Raw genomic sequence first — 21,741 nt, 5'->3', positions numbered from 1 at the left:
CTGAGGCACCAATGGCCGTCGTGTGACGCACGACCTGCCTCGTGGGTTCCATCTGAAAACAAAGATGTTTTCACAGGAGTCAAATGACAATGTGGATAATGTTCAAGTACTACTCTAAAGAATAACTAGGGCTTATCCAACTTTGGGGTGAATGTCGTAACGGGACCCTAGTGTCAGAGTTAGTAAAATCGTTTAACCCGAGTAGGAGAGAGTTCAGAGTCCTAGAGTAAAGGTCGAGGAGTAAAAGATCCTAGCACCACCCGATGACGACGTGGGCCCGTAAGGCACACAGCCAAGTTAGTAAAAGTTTTTGCAATGTCTAGACTCGACTTCGGCCAAGGAGTGTGGAAGGGGGGTTCCTACAGGCAGTCGGCTCTGATACCAACTTGTGACGCCCCCGATTTGACCGTACACTAATCATACACGCAAACGTGTACGATCAAGATCAGGGACTCACGGGAAGATATCACAACACAACTCTACAAATAAAATAAGTCATACAAGCATCATATTACAAGCCAGGGGCCTCGAGGGCTCGAATACAAGAGCTCGATCATAGACGAGTCAGCGGAAGCAACAATATCTGAGTATAGACATAAGTTAAACAAGTTTGCCTTAAGAAGGCTAGCACAAACTGGGATACAGATCGAAAGAGGCGCAGGCCTCCTACCTGGGATCCTCCTAACTACTCCAGGTCGTCGTCAGCGGGCATCACGTAGTAGTAGGCACCTCCGGTGTAGTAGGGGTCGTCGTCGACGGTGGCGTCTGGCTCCTGGGCTCCAACATCTGGTTGCGACAACCAGGTAGAAGGGATAGAGGGAAAAGAAGGAGAAAGCAACCGTGAGTACTCATCCAAGGTACTCGCAAGCAAGGAGCTACACTACATATGCATGGGTATCAAATGGAGTAAGGGTATCATATGTGGACTGGACTGCAGAATGCCGGAATAAGAGGGGGATAGCTAGTCCTATCGAAGACTATGCTTCTGGCAGCCTCCGTCTTGCAGCATGTAGAAGAGAGTAGACTGAAGACCTCCAAGTAGCATCACACAGCATAATCCTAACCGATGATCCTCCCCTCGTCGCCCTGTGAGAGAGCGACCACCGGTTGTATCTGGCACTTGGAAGGGTGTGTTTTATTAAGTATCCGGTTCTAGTTGTCATAAGGTCAAGGTACAACTCCAAATCGTCCTGTTACCGAAGATCACGGCTATTCGAATAGATTAACTTCCCTGCAGGGGTGCACCACATACCCCAACACGCTTGATCCCATTTGGCCGGACACACTTTCCTGGGTCATGCCCGGCCGTGGAAGATCAACACGTCGCAGCCCCACCTAGACCAACAGAGAGGTCAGCACGCCGGTCTAAACCTAAGCGCCCAGGGGTCTGGGCCCATCGCCCTTAGCACACCTGCACGTTGCGTGGGCGGCCGGAAGCAGACCTAGCCTAGTGGCGTTCCAGTCCAATCCAGCGCGCGCCGCTCCGTCGCTGACGTCAAGAAGGCTTCGGCTGATACCACGACGCCGGGATACCCATAACTACTCCCGCGTAGATGGTTAGTGCGTATAGACCAAATGGCCAAACTCAGATCAAATACCCAGATCTCGTTAAGCGTGTTAAGTATCCGCGAACGCCGACCAGGGCCAGGCCCACCTCTCTCCTAGGTGGTCGGAACCTGCCCTGTCGCTCCGCCTCAAAGATCCACACAGAGGGCCGTTGGGACAAAGGTCCTTTCAGCCCCCAATCCGTGAATCACTCGCGGGTGCTCCACAAGCCGCCCCGTCTTTGGTCACCACATGTATCATGTATAAAGCATATAGTATATACCCGTGATCAACTCCCGAGTGATCACGGCCCGATAGTATAGCATGGCAGACGGACAAGGATGTAGGGCCACTGATGAAAATACTAGCATCCTATACTAAGCATTAGGATTGCAGGTAAAGGTAACAACAGTAGTAGCAAGGACAGGCTATGCATCAGTATAGGATTAACAGGAAGCAGTAACATGCTACACTACTCTAATGCAAGCAGTATAGAGAAGAGTAGGCGATATCTGGTGATCAAAAGGGGGGGCTTGCCTGGTTGCTCTGGCAAGAGAGAGGGATCGTCAACTCCGTAGTCGTACTGGGTAGCAGCGGCGTCGGTCCCGGTGTCTAGCGAGAGAAGAGGGGGGAGAAACAATAAATATTTAAGCAAACAGATGCATAGCGATGCATGACATGACAAGTAACGATGCTAGGCGTGCCCTAACGTGGTATGAGGTGGTACCGGTTAAGGGGGGAAACATCCGGGAAAGTATTCCCGGTGTTTCGCGTTTTCGAGCAGAGGAACCGGAGGGGGGAAAGTTGCGTGTTCGCTATGCTAGGGATGCGTGGCGGACGAACGGGCTGCGTATCCGGATTCGTCTCGTCGTTCTGAGCAACTTTCATGTTGAAAATATTTTAATCCGAGTTACGGATTAAAAGATATGATTTTCTAAAGATTTTATTAATTTCTGGAATTTAATTAATTAATTATTTAATTCGAAAAAAATGAATTTATGACATCAGCATGATGTCATGCTGACGTCAGCAGTCAACAGAGTTGACTGGGTCAAACTGACATGTGGGTCCAGTGGGACCCACCTGTCATACACTGTTTAGGTTAATTAGGTTAATTAGTGATTAGGTTAATCTAATTATAATTAATTAACTTAATTAATTCCTTAATTAATTAATTAATTAATTAATTATTTTTATTATTATTATATATTTTTATTTTTTTTAATTCTTTTCCTTTTTTTTATTAAAACGTTCTGTGGGGTGGGCCCCCTTTGTCATAGGCCCCTGGGGGGCCGTAACAGGCGTGGTTAGCGGGCGCTAACGGCCGCGGGCACCCGTGCACCCGAAAGGGGCAAGAGGGGGCGCCGGCGGAGGCCGTAGTCCAGTGCGGCGGGGTGAGGCCGTGGCCTCGGCGAGGCTCGCTTGCCAGCCGCGGCAGGCGGAGGCGTGCGCAGGGGGCGGTGGCGCTGCGGGCCGTCGCGGGGCCGCGCGGCTGGAGCGGCAAGGCGAGGAGCGGCGCAGGAGGGAGCGGAGCAGGGCAGGGCGGCTGGGACACCGGAGCGCTCCGTGAGCGGGCGCGGCCAGCCGGCGGGCAAGGGCGCGGGCGAGGCCACGCACGAGCGGGCGAGGCCACACACGAGCGGGCGAGCGCGGGGCTGCAGCGGGGTTGTGCTGGGGCGCACGGCTTCCGCAGCGGAGCAGCAGCAGCCGGGCTGCACGGCGGAGGGAGAGTGGCGGCAGGGGGCGGCCAAGGCGAATCCGCCGGGGCGCGCGTGTACGAGGACAGGGGGAGAGGAGGCCGGGGGCCTCACCGCGGATCCGTAGGGACTGGGGCAGCGGGGGTCGAGGTGGTGGCCGGGGACGACGTCGACGGGGAGGAGACGAGGCCGAGGCGGCGGCGTGCGTCGACGGCGTTGGCGACGAGGAGACGAGGACGACGGGGCGGCACCGTGGCGCTGGGGAGGCGGTTAGGCGACGGAGATCCGGGGCGGTGGCGATGGTGAACGGCGGCGGGGCGACGGGGATCGACGGCGGCGTCGGGCCGATGGGATCGGGGGGGGTTCGCCCCGATCCAGATCGGGGGAGGGAGCGAGGGGGGCGAGCGGGGGCGGTCGTGGGGGTTAGGGTTTGGGTCGCGGGAGGGGGATAAGGGGAAAGGGGGTGGCCGGCTGGGCCTTTGCCCAGTTGGGCCGGTTGGTGGCCTGGCCGGCTGGGCCGTCTGGCCCAGTGGGGGGGTCCTTTTTTTTGTTTTCTGTTTTTGTATTTTCTTTTCTTTATTTATTTTCTCTTCTGTTTTATTTCATTTTAAAATATTCAGACACCTTATAAAAATGTGTGCACCCCACCATAATTAACCTTGTAATATTTGACAACCCCCGAACATTTTAGTTTGATTATTTTTTTGAAAACTTTTATTACCATCATAATTTTGAATTGAATTTCGAAACCGTTTTGATTTAACCCGAGATTAACTACAGTGACAGAGGTGACGTGGCATCATTAGTGAGGATTACTGTAGCTTAATTACCCGGGCGTCACAATTCTCCTCCACTACAAGAAATCTCGTCCCGAGATTTAGGAGGTAGAAGGAAAGAGTGCGGGGTATTCATCACGCAGACGATCCTCGCGTTCCCAGGTGGCTTCGTCTTCAGAGTGATTCGACCACTGGACTTTGAGAAACTTGATCGCCTTCTGACGTGTGCGGAGTTCAGCTTGGTCGAGAATGCGGACCGGATGCTCTTTATAGGAGAGGTCCTGCTGCAATTCGACAACTGTTTATTCCTCCGCGCAGCTGCTGCGTATGTTCACCATGTATCGGCGCGACAACGAAGACGCCAACTTGAAGCACCTCCACGTCTACAAGCGCATTGACAAGTGCGAGAAGTGGGCGGAAGTTCGACGTACCCTCGACAAGGCCAAGGAGACATACAAGTCGGACGCGACGCGTCAGAGGGGCGGCCGGACGGCCATAAATTGGCAAAGAAGGGGAAAAACGCCGACGCGGCAACCACGTGAGTGCAGGAGTCCATCGAGCATTGCCTCGCCGACGCCCAGGCCCGGGCCGTCCTACGTGAAGAGAAGACCGAGGCGCGGTGGTCGTCGCTGATGAAGAACAGCGCCATCAAGCTCGACCTGCTCCGGACGAACGTCGCCGCGAAGAAGAGGAACACCGACATGGCTTTTCTGATGGGCGGGGCGGACATGCTCCAGAGCAACGACGAGCAGCTCAGGGCGTGGTACATGGCGGAGCGCGGCCTCATCCTGAACCAGATGCAGACAGCAACGCCGACGACGCAAGCTCCCGCGCCCACGACCACACGGACGCCAAGCCCGAACGACGCCTCTACATCGCCGCCCAGCAGTGCCGAAGCCGCGCCGACACAGCCCAGCACCGAAGCAGCTCCGACACCGCCGAGCCCGCGCACGCCGACTCCGCCAACGCCTGGAGCCGACCCCGCCGAGTGAATCATTGCGCACGCGAACCTGCGGCGTGCGGCGCTCTATTTTTTGTAACGCCAGACTACGTCCGATCGCCGGATTTGTGGCGTCTTTTGAGAGCGGGAACGACCAAGTTTAAATTTCTCGCATCCTGGGGCCGGTGCTTGGGGGTGTGACTGGGAGCTAGGTCGCCCCCAGGGGCTGAACTAGCGCCGGCACGCCTCCAGGCCGCTCTATTTAGGCGCCCTGAGAGGCCGAACGGCTGGAGATGCCCTTATATCAAGACTTCTAATTAGAGGAGTTTTACTGTCCAAAATACTCTAAGCCTAGAGAATATATACAATTTGTACAAAGTTGATACCGGCACCAGGTGCATCCGCCGTTGTGGCCAGGGCTTTTCCCCAGGCGACACGTGGCACAAATGAATAGTGCACCAGGAAAATAGTAATCACGCATTTTGGATGAACAGTAAATTTGTATAAACAGTAATTTTGGATGAACATTAACTGTATTTAACCATTGCCACAGTTTGAACAATGCCTCATATATATGAACATTACTGCGAACAGTACTTTCAGCCAAAAAAAGCACAAGAAGATTAAAAAAATCCAGTAAAATTATCTTGTATAAACTTAAAATGGTCATTACATCAAATATGAGAGACCATTTTAAGTTTATACATTTTTTTATGCTAAGAGGCTATTCCACGAGCTCAAAAAGAAGAAAAAAGCTTCTTTGTTTCTATTCTGATAAACACTATTTATATCTTTTTGCTTCCATAGGTTGTGCACAGTAAACACAAGTATAGCACTTACAGGCCGATCAACGAAGCCATCAAGAAGATCCCTATGGTATACGTACGGTCTCTTAGCTGCTCAGTACTATGAAAAAATATACGTGACAAGATTGGCAAATCTTATGTTAAATTTTACATAGGTGGAGATCCAAAATTAAGCCACTCTCTTCCTAAATGCTAAAGTTTTCTACATGTTTAGCCCGAGCATACGCAAGTAAACCAACTTAGCATTTCGTGCCATGTGGGCTAGGCCTAATTTTCAACTCAAGCTCTATACACCAAATTTAACTATCCCTATTTAAAATTATTCTTTATGCATTTTATTCCAAATTTTGCCATTTGGTGACAGAAAAAAGGCATATAGAACAAAATGAACAACTTTTAAATAAAGTTTTATTCAAATCTAGATCGTAAATTAGTTCGCTCTCCTAATCAATACCAAAGTTTCCTTTGAACTACTTGCATTACTGAAACACTCACTATGAATTGATTTTCCGTAGGTACAGTGCTATAATGAACCCCATGGGCAGTTTTTTCAAAGATGTGTTCATGAGTGACTACACAAGACTATGTTTTTTTTCGAAAAGGGGTCTCCTCGGCCTCTGCATCAGAGCGATGCATACGGCCATCTTATTAACCAAATAACAAAAGGTGCCAACAAGGTTCCACAGTCTCCAGCTAAACAAAAAGAAAAAGAAAAATGCAGCTCACACAGAGCGACAGACAGCTAAATACAAAAACTAGCCCGAAAAAGATGCCACAACCGGCTGGCTAATAATAGATAGGGAAACTAATTGCCTATCCTATTACATGACCACCATCCAAACCGGTTGAAGATATCCCGAGCTACCATCTCCCAACGGATAGATCCAGTAACCAAATGCTCCCTGGCCTCCATCGGAGTGAGTAGCGACCACGAACGGATCAGTGTCGTAGCTCGGAAAATAACCTGCAAAAAATGAATACGTGATGTTCTGTTAAAAACCAAATCATTTCTGCAATTCCAGATAGTCCATAACAAAGCACAAACTCCAACCCGAATATGTCTTGCTAATACAGGCTCAACCCCATTAAGCCATGTCCCAAATAAAGCATTGACAGAAGTCGCCGGAGTAAGACTAAAAGCAATATGGACCGTCCGCCAAAGAACTTTGGCCAACGGGCAATCAAAGAATAAATGCTTAATCGTCTCATCCCGATCACAGAAACTACACCTAGTAGGTCCTGTCCAATTGCGTTTAATCAAGTTGTCCTTTGTTAAAATAACTTGTTTATGGACAAACCATATAAACACTTTAATTTTTAAAGGTACTTTGACAGCCCAAACATACTTGGAAGTTGGAATAGCAGTCGAATTAATAACATCAATATACATTAATTTAACTGTAAATACTCCAGAACTAGTCAGCTTCCAACGCAATATATCGGGTTGGTGAGAAAGTTGAACCTCCATCAGTCTCCTAACTAGATGAAGCCATTCTTCCCAACGATTGCCCGCTAGCGACCGTCGAAACTGAATATTAAGGGGGATAGATTGGAATACCGTTGCCACGAACACCTCACGTCGTTGAGCAATCCGATATAAAGACGGATATTGAATGGCTAAAGGTGATTCACCAAGCCAAGTATCCTCCCAGAAACGGGTACTTGTACCATTTTCAATAACAAATCTTGTCCTATTGAACATAGATTGTTTGACTTTCATTAGTCCTTTCCAGAAAGGCGAATCAGTCGGCCTGACTGCGACCTGGGACAATGTTTTAGTTTGGAGGTACTTGTTGCGGAGGATCTGCGCCCACATGGCCTTAGTCCCGGAAGACAGCTTCCACAACCACTTACTAAGAAGACATATGTTCTTAACTTCAAGATTTTCAATACCAAGACCCCCTTGGTCTTTCGGTCTACAGATGATGTCCCATTTAGCAAGCCGGTATTTTCTTTTAAGTTCATCACCCTGCCAAAAGAAACGCGATCGATAGAAGTCCAGTCGTTTCCTAACACCAACTGGGACCTCAAAGAAAGATAAGAGAAACATAGGCATACTCGTGAGCACTGAATTAATCAATATCAAACGGCCTCCGTATGACATGAGCTTACCCTTCCAACAGCTCAGTTTTTTCTCAAATCGATTCTCGATGCACTTCCATTCTTTGTTTGTTAGCCTACGATGGTGAATCGGGATACAAAGGTAAGAGAGGGGTAGACTCCCCAACTCGCACCCAAACAATTTCCTATAAGACTCCTGGTCGTCTTTGGCTCTACCAAAACAGAACAATTCGCTCTTATGGAAGTTAATCTTTAACCCGGTCAATTGCTCAAACAGGCATAACACTAGCTTCATATTTCTCGCCTTGGCCAAATCATGCTCCATAAAGATGATTTTATCATCGGCGTACTGAAGGATGGAAACACCTCCCTCAACAAGATGAGGTACCAACCCACCCACTTGACCATTCTCCTTAGCCCGTCCTATCAAAATTGCTAACATATCCACCATAATGTTAAACAGGATAGGGGACATCGGATCTCCTTGTCTTAGTCCTTTATGTGTCTGGAAGTAATGACCTATGTCGTCATTCACTTTAATTCCCACACTCCCTTTTTGCGTAAATGATTCGACCTGTCGGCGCCAGGCTTTATCAAAATCTTTCATACGCAATGCCTATTGGAGGAATGGCCACTTAACCTTATCGTATGCTTTTTTGAAATCCACCTTAAAAATTACTCCATCTAATTTTTTGGAATGGATTTCATGGAGCGTTTCATGAAGAACAACCACCCCTTCAAGGATGTTCCTGTCCGGCATGAAAGCAGTTTGGGATTGTTGCACCACAGACTGCGCAATCTGTGTGAGCCTATTAGTCCCGACCTTGGTGAAGATTTTGAAACTAACATTGAGGAGGCAGATCGGCCTGAACTGCTCAATCCTCGCAGCATCCATTTTCTTCGGAAGCAATGTGATAGTTCCAAAATTCAAGTGAAATAATTGAAGCTGTCCAGAGAAAAAATCATGAAACATAGGTAGTAAATCCCCCTTAATAATGTGCCAGCACTTTTTATAGAACTCAGCCGGGAACCCATCCGGACCGGGAGCCTTATTGTTTTTCATTTGTGCAATAGCATCGAACACCTCCTTTTCTGAGAACGGGGCAACCAGGATATCATTATCAGCAGCAGTCAATTGAGGCACGTCCTCAACCCTGGACTCATCGAGGGACACATAATTAGCCTCCGGCGGTCCAAATAACTGTCTATAGTAATGTGCCATGTGCCACTATACATTATTGTTCAACCTCTCTCCTGAAGCAATAATCACTGCTATAAATCGAAGATTGACATACAGATTCAGCCAATCATCCACAAGATGAGCGTGGAAAAGGTGGTGCTCTCTTTCGCTAATCACTAGGAAGCCATACAAGCATTCAGATATGCATATAAATGAGACACTCCTTATGTGAACGGTGTGGCATATCGCTTCACAATTGGGCTTCTGTAGTCAAATCTAATAACGGTACGCAGTGATTAAAGGATTACTGGCTCTGGCTATATGAAAAGGATTCTTCTATATGAATCATTGCAACCTGCTCGACCTTAAACCCATCGACATTCCTTTTCTCATCTTAAAATAGAAAATAACATACATGCACACGCGGCAGGAGCCACCGGTGCGGCCTGCCGCCGCGTCTTCCGCCTGCTAGTCATTAAAACTAGAAGTGAAAGCCGTGCTTTGCTACGGCCGCTCTATCATACTGACAAAAAAAACTATAGTTTGGTTGGTTGAAAACACATAAACATATTCATCACCGAGTCATGTACTTTATGCACTCCATATACTTGTCCTGTGATGGCAGTATAGTCAAGATCTTGCAAGAGTTTCTACACCCAGGGGTCTTAAACCCGCCTCAACACCCGGGCGGGCTGACCGGCCAAGAAAAACCAACCCAGTCGGGCGCCTCAAACTGTTCTCAAACACCTTGGGTGTCCGGCGCCTCTCATTTACAACCTAAATATGGAGTGGCCAGGGCACACCCAATCACTTTCGTCACGTCAGCCTGGCCCACCCCGACCCAAAATATATCCCCTTCGATGAACCCTAGACTATAGTCTACTAAGTCCACTCCACTCTCTCCGTTCTCTTCTCTTCCCAATCTATTTTTTCTCTTCGCTTCCGATCTATGGCGGATGATCGCAGCGGGTCTGGCTCCGGTGGCGGTGCGAGCGACATCGATGCGGTCGCTCTCCGCATTTCTTGGCGCTGCTCCCGTCTAGATCAGGGCGACAACAGAGGAGAAAGCTCATGGAGCGACGTGTTGTCCCCCTTCGCCCGCCGTCGTAGTGCGGACAATGTTGTCGGGCCCTCCCGCCCGACCCGCAACACACTGGTGGGTGCGCGGCCCGCTCCGCCCCACTCCAGGTACGCCTTCCCGCCCGACCCGCAACACACTGGTGGGTGCGCGGCCCGCTCCGCCCCACTCCAGGTACGCCTTCCCACCGCCACCACATCCATTGTACCTCCGGAGGGCCTCCACGGGCACCATTGGGTGCTTGTGCCCTCGCCAGCGCCAGTCCGTTCGAGGTCGGCCGAGTCGGACGCGCACGCCAGATGGCGCGAGCAACAACGTGCGAGGGAGGCCATGGCGGCAGCTGACGCATCGACGAGGCGCCGGTCACTAGCTCGCGCCGGTCGATCCCGAGGACGCACTCACGTCTCTGACGGGGTCCTATACCAAGGGTAGCTACCATCAGGGAGTCTGGCCTCATCAGACTAGAAGGGGCCCGCTAGGCCGAATGCGAGGATCTAACCCTAGGAGGCGAAGACGACCTTCGTGGTCTCCAAGACTAGGAGGCGGCAACACTCTAGATTGCATGCACAGTGTAAAACCTAGACCTGTCATGCGTATATAATGGGAGGCCTAGGGTCCTCATTCATCATTGACACACAGATAGCAAATTCTTGGTAGCAATCTCATATACAATTATAACCACTCGCATGAGGTATCCCTCTACCACGAGTAATGAAAACTAGCATGATGTAGGGGTATTACTCTCCGGAGGCCCGAACCTGGATAAACCCTTCGTGTGATCTCTGATTCAGGACTTCCAGCTGCGTTTGGACCACTTCCGAGAGATTTGACAGTTTTTTGCTCCATGTGTTGGCGTGCCAAGAACGGGCCGCTGACTGGAGATTGATCTTGGATCGAATCCTTTTTTTGCTTTCAACGGCCTACCACCGGGAGAGAGCCTGACCTTTGACTCATTGACGTTTGTCACTAACAAGGCAGGCCGGGTCGACAACAGCTGACCGGCCAACCCCGTCATCTCAAGGTCTCCAAAGGTGTGATCACCACGCTCGATTTGGGAGACGTGCACCGACCTCAGACTTAACAAGACCCGCAAATTTCCTCCGTCCTACTCACAGGGCGGAGTCTGCACCAACGATCCAGTTGGTCGCGATGGTCTGCGGCATTTGTCGCCTCATCCAAATGCCGAAGGATTGCGTCGGCACCGACCCCAAAACTCAAGAAGGCGCCGACGCAATCAGCATCACCTCGTCCTTGGACAGCGAAGAGGGCGACGTGACACCACTCTACCTCACAAACGCGGATGAAAACGCTGGCCTCCAGCCCATTTGTGAGGTCTCCTACTCCGATCTCTATGGAGAATTGGGATCCTCTCCAAGCTCAGAGGCCGGCGACTCCACCAACCAGGGGACATCCCGGTCGGAGGCCCCGCATGCGATTTTCCTTCATCAGATCATGATGATTGAGCTGACCACGAACGTGTTGCGTACGACAGCCACGACAGAGGTCGCCACTTGCGAGGATGCCACGACACAGCTATACACCAACCCCAGAATGACGCACCAGGACAGGTCAGCGGGGCCTCCCGGCAAGCTCGCCGGCAGGCTTCACCACGGCCGCAACAGCACTCTGAAATACGGCGTCTACACTACCACATGTGACAAGATATGCCCTGAACTACCTCACGACACCCATCGCCGGCAACGACCCAGCGTCAACGACGCTGGAGGCCTCCTCGTATCCCATCTAAATGTGCACCGGAGACCTAATAAGTTAGGGCATCTTCAGCCGTTGGCCCCCCCAGGACGCATAAAAATCGTCCCCTGGAGGCGAGCCGGCAATACACTCGGTGCTGGGGGCGATTTTGCATCCAGTCGTCGCCCCCAGCTCGCCGCCAGGCGCCGAAATTGGCCCACTTTGCAGCCCAATTTCGGCGAATAAAGGGCCCATATGGGCGAGAATAGGCCCATATTCGGCGTGGTTTCGCCGTGTCTCGGCGTTCAATTATCAACACAATTATTTCTTATCACATATTTCATCACAGAAAAATCAAATACTTCAACAAAATAGTACAACAACAAATAGTTCAATACAAATTATATAGTTCAACAAATAAAAACTCGTATTTCATCACATGGCGTCCCCCTTGAGCCTCCATAGGTGCTCAATCAGATTTTTCTGCAGTTGATGATGCACCTGTGGGTCTCGGATCTCCTGACGCATACTGAGATAGGCAGTCCAAGTTGCCGGTAGCTGGTGATCAACTTCGGCTAGAGGACCCTGCCTATAGTATGGTTCAGTGTCAAACACTGGGTCTTCTTGCTCGCTCTCGATGATCATGTTGTGCAAGATGACACAGCAAGTCATAATCTCCCACATTTGATCTTTGGACCAGGTCAGAGCGGGGTACCGAACAACAGCAAATCGAGATTGGAGCACACCAAATGCCCACTCAACATCCTTCCTGCAAGCCTCCTGAAGCTTCGCAAACCAGGCGTTCTTGCCTCCTGCCACAGGGTTTGAGATCGTCTTCACAATTGTCGACCATCTCGGATAGATGCCGTCAGGTAGATAGTACCCCTTGTTGTATTGGTGCCTATTGATCTCGAAGTTCATCAGAGGAGAATGGCCCTCAACGAGCTTGGCAAAAACAGGAGAGCACTGCAGCACGTTGATGTCATTGTGAGTTCCTGGCATACCAAAGAAGGAGTGCCAAATCCAGAGGTCCTGTGTGGCTACCGCCTCAAGCACCACACTGCAACCGCCTTTGGCGCCTTCGTACATCCCCTGCCAACCAAATGGGCAGTTCTTCCATTTCCAATGCATGCAGTCGATGCTTCCAAACATCCCAGGAAATCCTCTTGTTGCATTCTGGGCTAGGATCCGAGCAGTGTCTTCCGCATTGGGTGTTCTCAAGTATTGTGGCCCAAACACTGCAACCACTGCCCGACAGAACTTGTAGAAACACTCTATGCTGGCGGACTCGGCCATGCGCCCATAGTCGTCGAGTGAATCACTGGGAGCTCCATATGCAAGCATCCTCATCGCTGTCGTGCACTTCGCCAGTGCAATCCATCTTGCACTTGAAGTAGTTGTCGAAATCCCGGATGGAATTTATAATCCTGAGGAAGAGCTTTCGGCTCATCCAATAACGGCGCCGAAATGTTCTCTCGCCATGAAGTGGAGCATCGGCGAAGTAGACGGAGTAGAGCATGCAGTAGCCTTGGAGACGATGCCGGTTCTTTGCTTTCACCCGCCCCGGCGCCGAGCCACCTCGCCGCGGCTTTTCATTGCTCGCCAGCAGCTGGGCGAGGGCGGCGAGCACCATGAGATGCTCTTCTTCCTGGACGTCGGCCGCGGCTTCCTCCTCCAGCAGCGCGGCGAGCTCTTCCTCCTCATCCGAGTCCATCGCCGAGACAGGCAAAACGCCGAACACCTTGCGCTCGGTGGGCGTGTACCCGCCGTTAAACCGCGCCTCCGCGGCCGGAAACGGCGGCTGGAAACGCCCAGCTGCTGTGGGAGGGGCTGCCGCAGCGAAGCGCTGCTATTTTCCGGCGGGGAATGGCTATCTACCGGAGTAGAGCGGCGGCCGTCGCCGGGATATAGCTAGTGGTGGCCGAGGGCGCGGGGGGTGCGAGGCGAGTCGGGGGAAGAAAACGTTGACTTTTCCCCTATCGGTGTGGGCTAGGCGTGCTTTTCCCTAGCGCCGGAGCCCCCAACTGCTCCCCAGCGCGCCGGGTTCGGCCTGTGACCGCCGGACGGAAAAAAGGTCCGAACCGGCGATTTTGGCGTCCTGGGGGCGCGACTGGGCCGTTTTTTCGGCGCTGGCGCCGAAAAAGTGGCCTGGGGGGGCCTGTTGGGGGCGCGGCTGGAGATGCCCTTAGTCCAAACACCATGGTAAATTTTTGACACGTTGAAAAAGTTGTTGAAAATGTACCCGGTTAACTTTTGTGTAAATAGCATATTGATATACAAAAAACAGACCTAATAGCTTACTATGAACACTTTGGTAACTTTTTGATCGGTGGAAAAAGTTATTGAAAAACGTATCCCAATAATTTCCGTGTAAATAATATAGCAATATATGCATAACATAGCTAATAACCTACTTAACATGGTAACTTTTGGCCCAAAAATATATATCGTCAAAACATACCAAATAAGGATTTAGTTTCAAAGGTCTCGTCGCAACGGAATTTTATGTGAAAATGGTGTTTCAATCAGAACAATGGTGTGAGCACCAAAATATTTTGAAATTCCAAAATACAGAGAATCTATGATGACATCAGTTTTTTCGTCCTCTCGTGCATTTGCATGCATGTGAGGAGAAGGTTGGGTGGACCATTTTTATGTCCCGATCGTTGCTATGTAAAAAGGATGATAATTTATGAACCACAGACGTGATAACTTACTTCTCCTAGGTCTGGCAACTTTTGACCCGGAAAAAGTCATCGAAACATATCGTCATGGGATCTACTTTCGAAGGTCTCGTCGTGATGATTCTTTTAAGTGAAAATGGTTTTTAAATCAGAGTGACGGTTTGAGCTATAAATTATTTTGAATTTTTGAATTCGGTAAAGTCTTGGCTAACATCATCATTTTCATCCTATATGCATACATGCAAGAATTAAAAAAGAATCAGCTTAATGCGTTCGGTTTTGTATTAAAAGAACGATCGTACTCAGTACTAGTGAACGAATCGTTCGATACGATCACGGACGTTATCACAGTCCAACACCGGCGGAGCTACGTGAGGGAAAAAGCAGGCCGTGGCCCGCCCAACCCTCCAACAAAATTTTATACTACACATGTCCAGTCCAACACTGGGTCGCTTGTGTCCTTGCATGCCGCACTAATTTCCACTACTAGGAAAAGGCCTACTAATGGCGCACCAGTTTTGCCTACTAATGGCGCATCACTGGTGCGCCATTACTAGCACGCCATTAGTATTTTTTACTAATGGCGCACCACTGATGCGCCATTAGTATCTGGTATACTAATGGTGCACCACTGGTGCGCCATTAGTATAGGCCACAGTGCGCCATTAGTATAGGCCACTGGTGCGCCATTAGTATAGGCCACGGTGCGTCATTAGTATTTTTGAATTTTGAAGGCGGGAAAGTAGTAGTGGCGCACCGTCTAACCCCCACCGTGCGCCATTGCTATTTTTGAATTTTGAATTTGGATCTGGATCGTGATTTTTTTGCCCATTTTTTGCTAGTTTTTTTTGCTCGTTTTTTGGCACGATATTATTTCAAATTTTGTTCCTGTTTTTGGATCTTGTACATTCTTTTGCCGGAGAGGAGTTCGCCGGAGAGGAGGAGGAGGTCACCGGAGAGGCGCTCGCCTACATCGCCAGAGAGGAGGAGGAGGTCGCCGGAGAGGAGTTCATCGAAGCATCGGAGAGGAGGAAGGAGAAACCATGAGGGAATGGGAGGAGAGGAGGGAGGAGGAGCTCACCGGAGAGGAGGGAGGAGAAACCGTGAGGAGAGGGGAGGGGAGGAGAGGAGGGAGGAGGTGGTTCCCGGAGAGGAGGAGGTCGCCGGAGAGGAGGAGGAGGTCGCCGGAGAGGAGGAGGAGGTCGCCGGAGAGGAGGAGAAGGAGTGGAGGAGAGGAGAGGAGGAGATGGAGTGGAGGAGAGGTGGAGATGGAGTGGAGGAGGTGCGCCTAGCCATATATACGACATAGTAATGGCGCACCGTGGGCAGGTGCGCCATTACTAACTTTTTTTTTTACTTTTTTGACTTATTTTGAATTTTGAAGGTGGGAAGATACTAATGGCGCACCATGGGTAGGTGTGCCATTAGTAATTTTTTTTTATTTTTTTGACTTATTTTGAATTTTGAAGGCGGGAAGATACTAATGGCGCACCATGGGCATGTGCGCCATTAGTAACTTTTTTTATTTTTTTGACTTATTTTAAATTTTGAAGGCGGGAAGATACTAATGGCGCACCATGGGCAGGTGCGCCATTAGTGAGTTTGAATTTTTTTGCCTCTTCAGATCTTAAAAGCCACGTATTTTTTTCTGTTAGGTTTTTGAGGATTTTGAAAATGTTTAACGGGGTTCCACCGGTTAAATTCGGATGTAACTTTTCGAGTAAATGATTTTTCATATAAAAAACTTTTTCATCCGAGTTAGTATGCAAAAGTTATGCCCATTTTTACAAATTCTCAAGAGATTTTGCAAATGAAGTCGAAATTCATATTTGCAAATTTTCCCAACAATTAGACCACATATCACATGGAAAACTTATTTTCTTTTATTTTTTTGACATTTTCATCATTTTCTTTTATTTTTTTTTAAACTGAAAAGGCGATCCGGGGGGGGGGGGGGGGGGAGGGGGGTGCATTCGGTGGAAGTGGTGGCCAAGTTACTAATGGCGCACCGTGGGATTACTAGTTTTGACAAAAATTTAAAAAAAATTAAATTTTCAAAACTACTAATGGCGCACCGTGGGAGTGGTGCGCCATTACTAGTTTGCGCCATTAGTAGTTTTGAAAAAATAAAAAAAATTACTAATGACGCACCCGCGGATGTGGTGCGCCATTAGTATTTGGACACTAATGGCGTATCAACACATGGTGCGCCATTAGTATATAATAATGGCGCACCACATGTCTGGTGCGCCATTAGTATCAATTCCATCTATAGTCCTTTTTCTAGTAGTGTTCCTTTGCTTCCGGCATTACTTTATGAGAGTGTGAGGTAGGCTACTAGCTAGCTAGCCCTGAACTAGGTCATTCCCACATGCAGCTGAGGGACTGTACTATCTGATAAACATCAAATATTATTACGTTAGCAACCAGCACTGCATAAGCACATGTACCCAGCTAGGATGGCCCGCCCAGTTTTTTCTTCCTAACTCCGCCACTGCAGTCCAACATAATTTAATGTTGGTATATGGTTGGTGCGCATAATTCACTCGAAATCCGTAATAGTAAAGTGGAGCTGCTATTCCTCATACAACTGTATCACATCATGAGATAGTGAAATTGATCTAAAAAGGAACTGTTGACCATTTAATTTATTCCTGTTCATTGACAGGAAAACACGGAGTAGCCAAAACTGATGTTGCCACTTTCTCCGTCGTATCAGGCTAGTCATAGTGGGAGTAACTTAGCTAGTAACATAGCGCACTTCAAGAAATTGTTGCTTATGTGGCAAGTAATTAATGAGAGGTGGTAATATAATATGTTACTGTAACATAGCGATTTCCAAGAAAAGATGAGTCTACAAGCTAATAAATGAAGCCATCTAAGATACTACTATTATGTTACTTTGCATTATGAAGGTAGTAACTTAGGCTATTGTCATATACATGACACTAGTCTAAGTTACTCCCCACTATGACCAGCCTCAGCATGCATGCATCGGGCAGTACAACTAATAACAAGCTAGGGCTATTAACACAAGCTAAAGTTAGTACTCCCTCCGTTTCAGTTTACAAGTCTTGCGCGTGTATCTAGGTTATCAATTTTATCACCCTAATATAAACTATATAACACAAAAATTATACCGTTTGAAAATAGAACATCTGAAGTTTATATTGGTATATTTTTTATAATATATGACATGTATTAGGTTGTTAATCTAGGTACACTCGTGGGACTTGTAAATGACGGAGGGAGTAATATAAAATTGAAGACACTTATTTTGAAAAAAATAAAGTATTAATTAAGCCTGTAAAAGACAAATGGAAACGGCTGTGCCAACGTGCCTACTAGGTCACAAAAAGAAAAACAGAGAGTGTAGAGAGACAGACGAGACCAGCAAACCTTGCTACTTAGGTTGGCCATAGTAGGAATAACATCACACTTTTTAAGATAATTTTGCTTATATGGCACATATTTAATGATGAGAGAGGTGATGATGATAACTTAGCTAGTTACTGTAACATCACACATTCCAAGACAATATAAGTCTATAAGCTAATAAATGAACCATAATATGACAACACATATATGTTACTATTCACTGTGGAGGTAGTAACTTAGCCTAATAAAATGTGATATTACTAGTCTAAGTTACTCTCCATTGTGACTAGTCTTAGCGGTATCATTTATAGTCACACACCTTCAATCCGGCCGAAAGGCCTATTCAAATTTAGCCATACATACAAATGCTATTATCTCAGCTGCGGCCTGCTACTAGTGGCATTGGAGCTACCACCCCGGACCACACACAACACAACATTACTCCACATCCATGCAAATTACACACACATAGTGACATAGCGGATTCATGCTCTAATAAGCATGCCTTATTTTCTTACGGAAACGATGTATAACTCGCTGTAAGCATATATGCGCTTCTCTCACATCTGGTTGCTCCACATCCATGCCGGGAGGCACCCTGCAATAGTATTCGGAAGAGGAAGAAAATAACGAGCGAGGAAACCATGTCAGTGCAAAAGACATGCGGCTTATTTCAAATTGCAAGACGAGATAGAACCAAATCAAAAAAATTAGCTATTAGCTCACATGAGTATGGGAAGCTGAAGCAAAGGGCCGGTTTGTCGAGAGCCTGCTCCTGATGATCTGCCACAAGGATGTAGAAGTGGCCCATGACCCCCGTATGCTGCCGCTCGCTGCTGTAGTTGGAGACTATGGTCAGCACCTCACCGTCGCTTACCTTCACCGTACCCGGTTCCGGATAGCACGTCGACATGCCGACGACGTATCCCTCCTCGTTCCCAGCCTCCTGCCCCGTGCCGTAGATTGGCATGGACTTGCAGAGCAGGCGGCCGTCCTGATAATAAGATTTGAGTCGTTCTTGCGTTTAATTTCTTCAGATGAGAATTCATGCATTCGATCCATTCCAAAGCGAGAAATGGAGTATGGATGTATGAATGAGTGAATTGTAACGGAATTGTGCCAAAAATCACTAATTCTAAGGCTTATTTTTTTCTGCAAAAACATTAGTCATTGGCTTAGGCCGTTTTGAGCGTGATTATGACAGATGGTTCCCTCTGAACAGGATGATGTGGCAAAAAATAAAGACTAATACATCCTGATACATTTTTGTTTTGCAAAAAAACCCTAAAAAAGCAATTGGCTCCTCTAGTCCGTGGGTGGACGCTCCTTGTGTGCGGCCGGTGCAGCTGAACCTTTAATGTCGATGGATTCTACAATTCACTCATGTATGCATAGGTGACATATACCTGGCCGTGCAACGAGGAACCGAGGCCACCTCTATGCAGGTGAGCGACGGCGTAGACGACGTCGCCTCCATGGGACACCATTTCTTTGGTCGTCTTCATGTCGACGCAGTTGTTACTCGCTCGGTCATCCGAGCTGCATTCGTCCACACGATACTCTATCTGTAAAGCCAGCCATTTTTCAACAATTGTTAATGCTTAACAGTCTACTCCGTAAGTAGTCCATGTTAGAATCACTGAAAAGACCTATATGAGAATAGAGAGAGAGAGAGAGAGAGAGAGAGAGAGAGAGAGAGAGAGAGTAGACATATACAAACCTTGCAATAAGGCTTGGGGCTTCCATCGAACAGAGCCGTATCGGTGACATCAAGAATGTAGATCCTCACCGGCAAAACGACGGCGTCGCTCCAGTCAAGCCACGACACGGTGTACCGGAGGAACAGCTTCCGCGGCGGCTCGCCATTGTTGGCGAACGCGTCCTCCACCCTGCACCGTAAGCTGTCGTAGCAGCAGTGTATCCCGCCGACGTAGCCGTTCCCGATGCGGTTGCCGGTCTCGTCGACGGTGACGTTGTACGCATCGCACCTGCACTCGGTGCAGGCGAGCTTGTCGGCGGCGCCGCGCGTGTCGATGGCGTGCACGTTGATGAGCCACCGCTCCTCGTACCCGGCCGGGGCGCCGGCGCCGATCTCGATGCCGTACGGGTCGGGCACCCACGTGGCCGTTCGCCGGGTCTCGGAGCCCAGCCCGAAGTACTGGCCCAGCAAGTCCTTGCAGGGGCCGGAGTTGGTGATCGGGATGGCGCTTGGGCCGTAGTAGGGCGAGACGAGCCAGTGGTGGAGGTAGGTCTCGTGGAGAGGGACCGGGGCGCCGGCCTCGTCGACGACGTCGCCGTTGAAGCTCTTGATGGCCACGTGGCCGCGGGGGAAGTCCACGTCGTAGTACCACTTGTTGGCGATGCCGCCGGGGCGGAGGAAGAAGGGCGGGGACAGGAACGTCTGCGTCTTCAGCAGGGGGGCTCGCACGGTGGCCGCTTCCGTCGTCGGAAGGAAAGCAGCACTTCCTGATGCGACTAGTGTGACGATGATGCCCAGGAGCATGATCGTCTTCATCTTGTCACCTACTGCTGCTGTTGCTGACAGTTGAAAGTACAAATGATTAAGACAACTGAAATTAATAATACGTACTGACGAGGCAATCATAACTCATAACCACGCCATTCTTAGGCTGAACCAGGCATAACATAATACTTGAAGAGATAGATAGAGCCTAGCTAGCGATGCATTATTCAGCCAAGTGAAACATGGCAAAGCTAGGGAAGGAAGCAGAGGTGAGAAGAGAGACAAGTGAAGTGAAGAGGACGAGCCGTACCAAGCTGCTGCTGGCTGGCGTGCTGCTATCCCTATGGTGAAGTGAAGAGCACGGGCACCGCTGGCTCTTATAAACTGGGCGGGTAGTTTGGGTGCACGGCGGTAAGCTAGTGCACGTCGACACTCCCAAAGGTGTCCGTGGTCGTACGTGCACGTCGACACTCCCAAAGGTACGTTTGTCAGTTTTCGGGAATATCACCGTTGTCGCACGTGCACGGGCTTCAGTTTTCGGGAATAGCTACCAGCCTACCACACGCATCTGATCTCCATATGTCCTGTTGAACCCAAACCTCGTGATGTACGTGTGACCTTGCAGACTTGCAGTCGGAACAAAGTCTACCAAATTGATACTACTTATATCAAGATTTCTGATTAGAAAAGTTTTACTGTCCAAAATACTCTAAGCCTACCGAATGTATACAATATATAAAGTGGCTAAGCTACTTACAATGGTATTTTCATAGTCATTCCGAAACATATTGTCATGCAACTTTCATGATTACTTTCACATGACATGTGTATTCACCATTATATTGCTTTCATGATCATATAGGGCTGACATGATATTTGTGGCAAAGCCACGTTTATCATTGTTGTACATGTTATGCCAGATTATTGCACAACCTGATACACTGCCAGAGGCCCTCATATAGTCATATTGTTTCAGTTTATCTAGTTGTAAGTAAATAAAAGTGTGTTTCTTATCATTATTAAAGCACGGGTCCCGGTGAGGTAAAGAATGATGGAGACTGATGAGTTCCTGTTTTTGCCTATTATTTTGTTTCGCAGAAAATCAATACCAAACGAAATCCAAACAGAATAAAAATTTACGGTGTTTTTTTCTCGACCAGAAGGGACCCTAGAAGGTTCCCGGGGAGATCACACAATGTACGAGTGGACCACAAGTTCACATGGCGCGACCCCGGGGGCGCACCACCTGACCTTGTGGGAACCTCGTAACTTCGATTGACCTAATTCCACTTTTATAAATTCCCTAAAATCCCAAAAAACGTCAGAGCGAGAACCGAAACAATTATTCCGCCACCGCAATCCTCTGCTCTTCTGCGATCTCATATGGAGGCCTACATCGGTACTCTGCCGGAGAGGTGATAGCCTACAAGTGCACAGGGT

General features: G+C 48.8%; 1 protein-coding gene across 2 annotated transcripts; it reads right to left on the bottom strand.

The window, feature by feature from the left end:
- Window positions 1-18,157: 18,157 nt before the first annotated feature.
- Window positions 18,158-20,654, bottom strand: LOC125510829 (uncharacterized). 2 transcript variants are annotated; one of them, XM_048676094.2, is made up of 5 exons: window positions 20,612-20,654; window positions 19,558-20,375; window positions 19,244-19,402; window positions 18,564-18,831; window positions 18,158-18,435 (listed from the first exon to the last, which is right to left on the bottom strand). In XM_048676094.2, exons 2-5 carry the CDS (start codon window positions 20,350-20,352, stop codon window positions 18,398-18,400), a joined length of 1,260 nt encoding a protein of 419 aa, XP_048532051.1. In that variant the 5' UTR covers window positions 20,353-20,375; window positions 20,612-20,654; the 3' UTR covers window positions 18,158-18,397. The 2 variants fall into 2 exon arrangements, with proteins under 2 accessions (XP_048532051.1, XP_048532052.1); XM_048676095.2 differs by having other exon boundaries at window positions 19,558-20,369.
- Between the last annotated feature and the right edge of the window lie 1,087 nt (window positions 20,655-21,741).

Source organism: Triticum urartu, chromosome 5A (assembly GCF_056163025.1).
Source record: "Triticum urartu cultivar PI428250 chromosome 5A, HENAU_Tu73, whole genome shotgun sequence".
In the NCBI taxonomy this organism is placed as follows: Eukaryota; Viridiplantae; Streptophyta; class Magnoliopsida; order Poales; family Poaceae; genus Triticum; species Triticum urartu.
The sequence above is the reverse complement of the archived record's forward strand: the minus strand, read 5'-3'. Positions and strand labels throughout refer to the sequence as shown.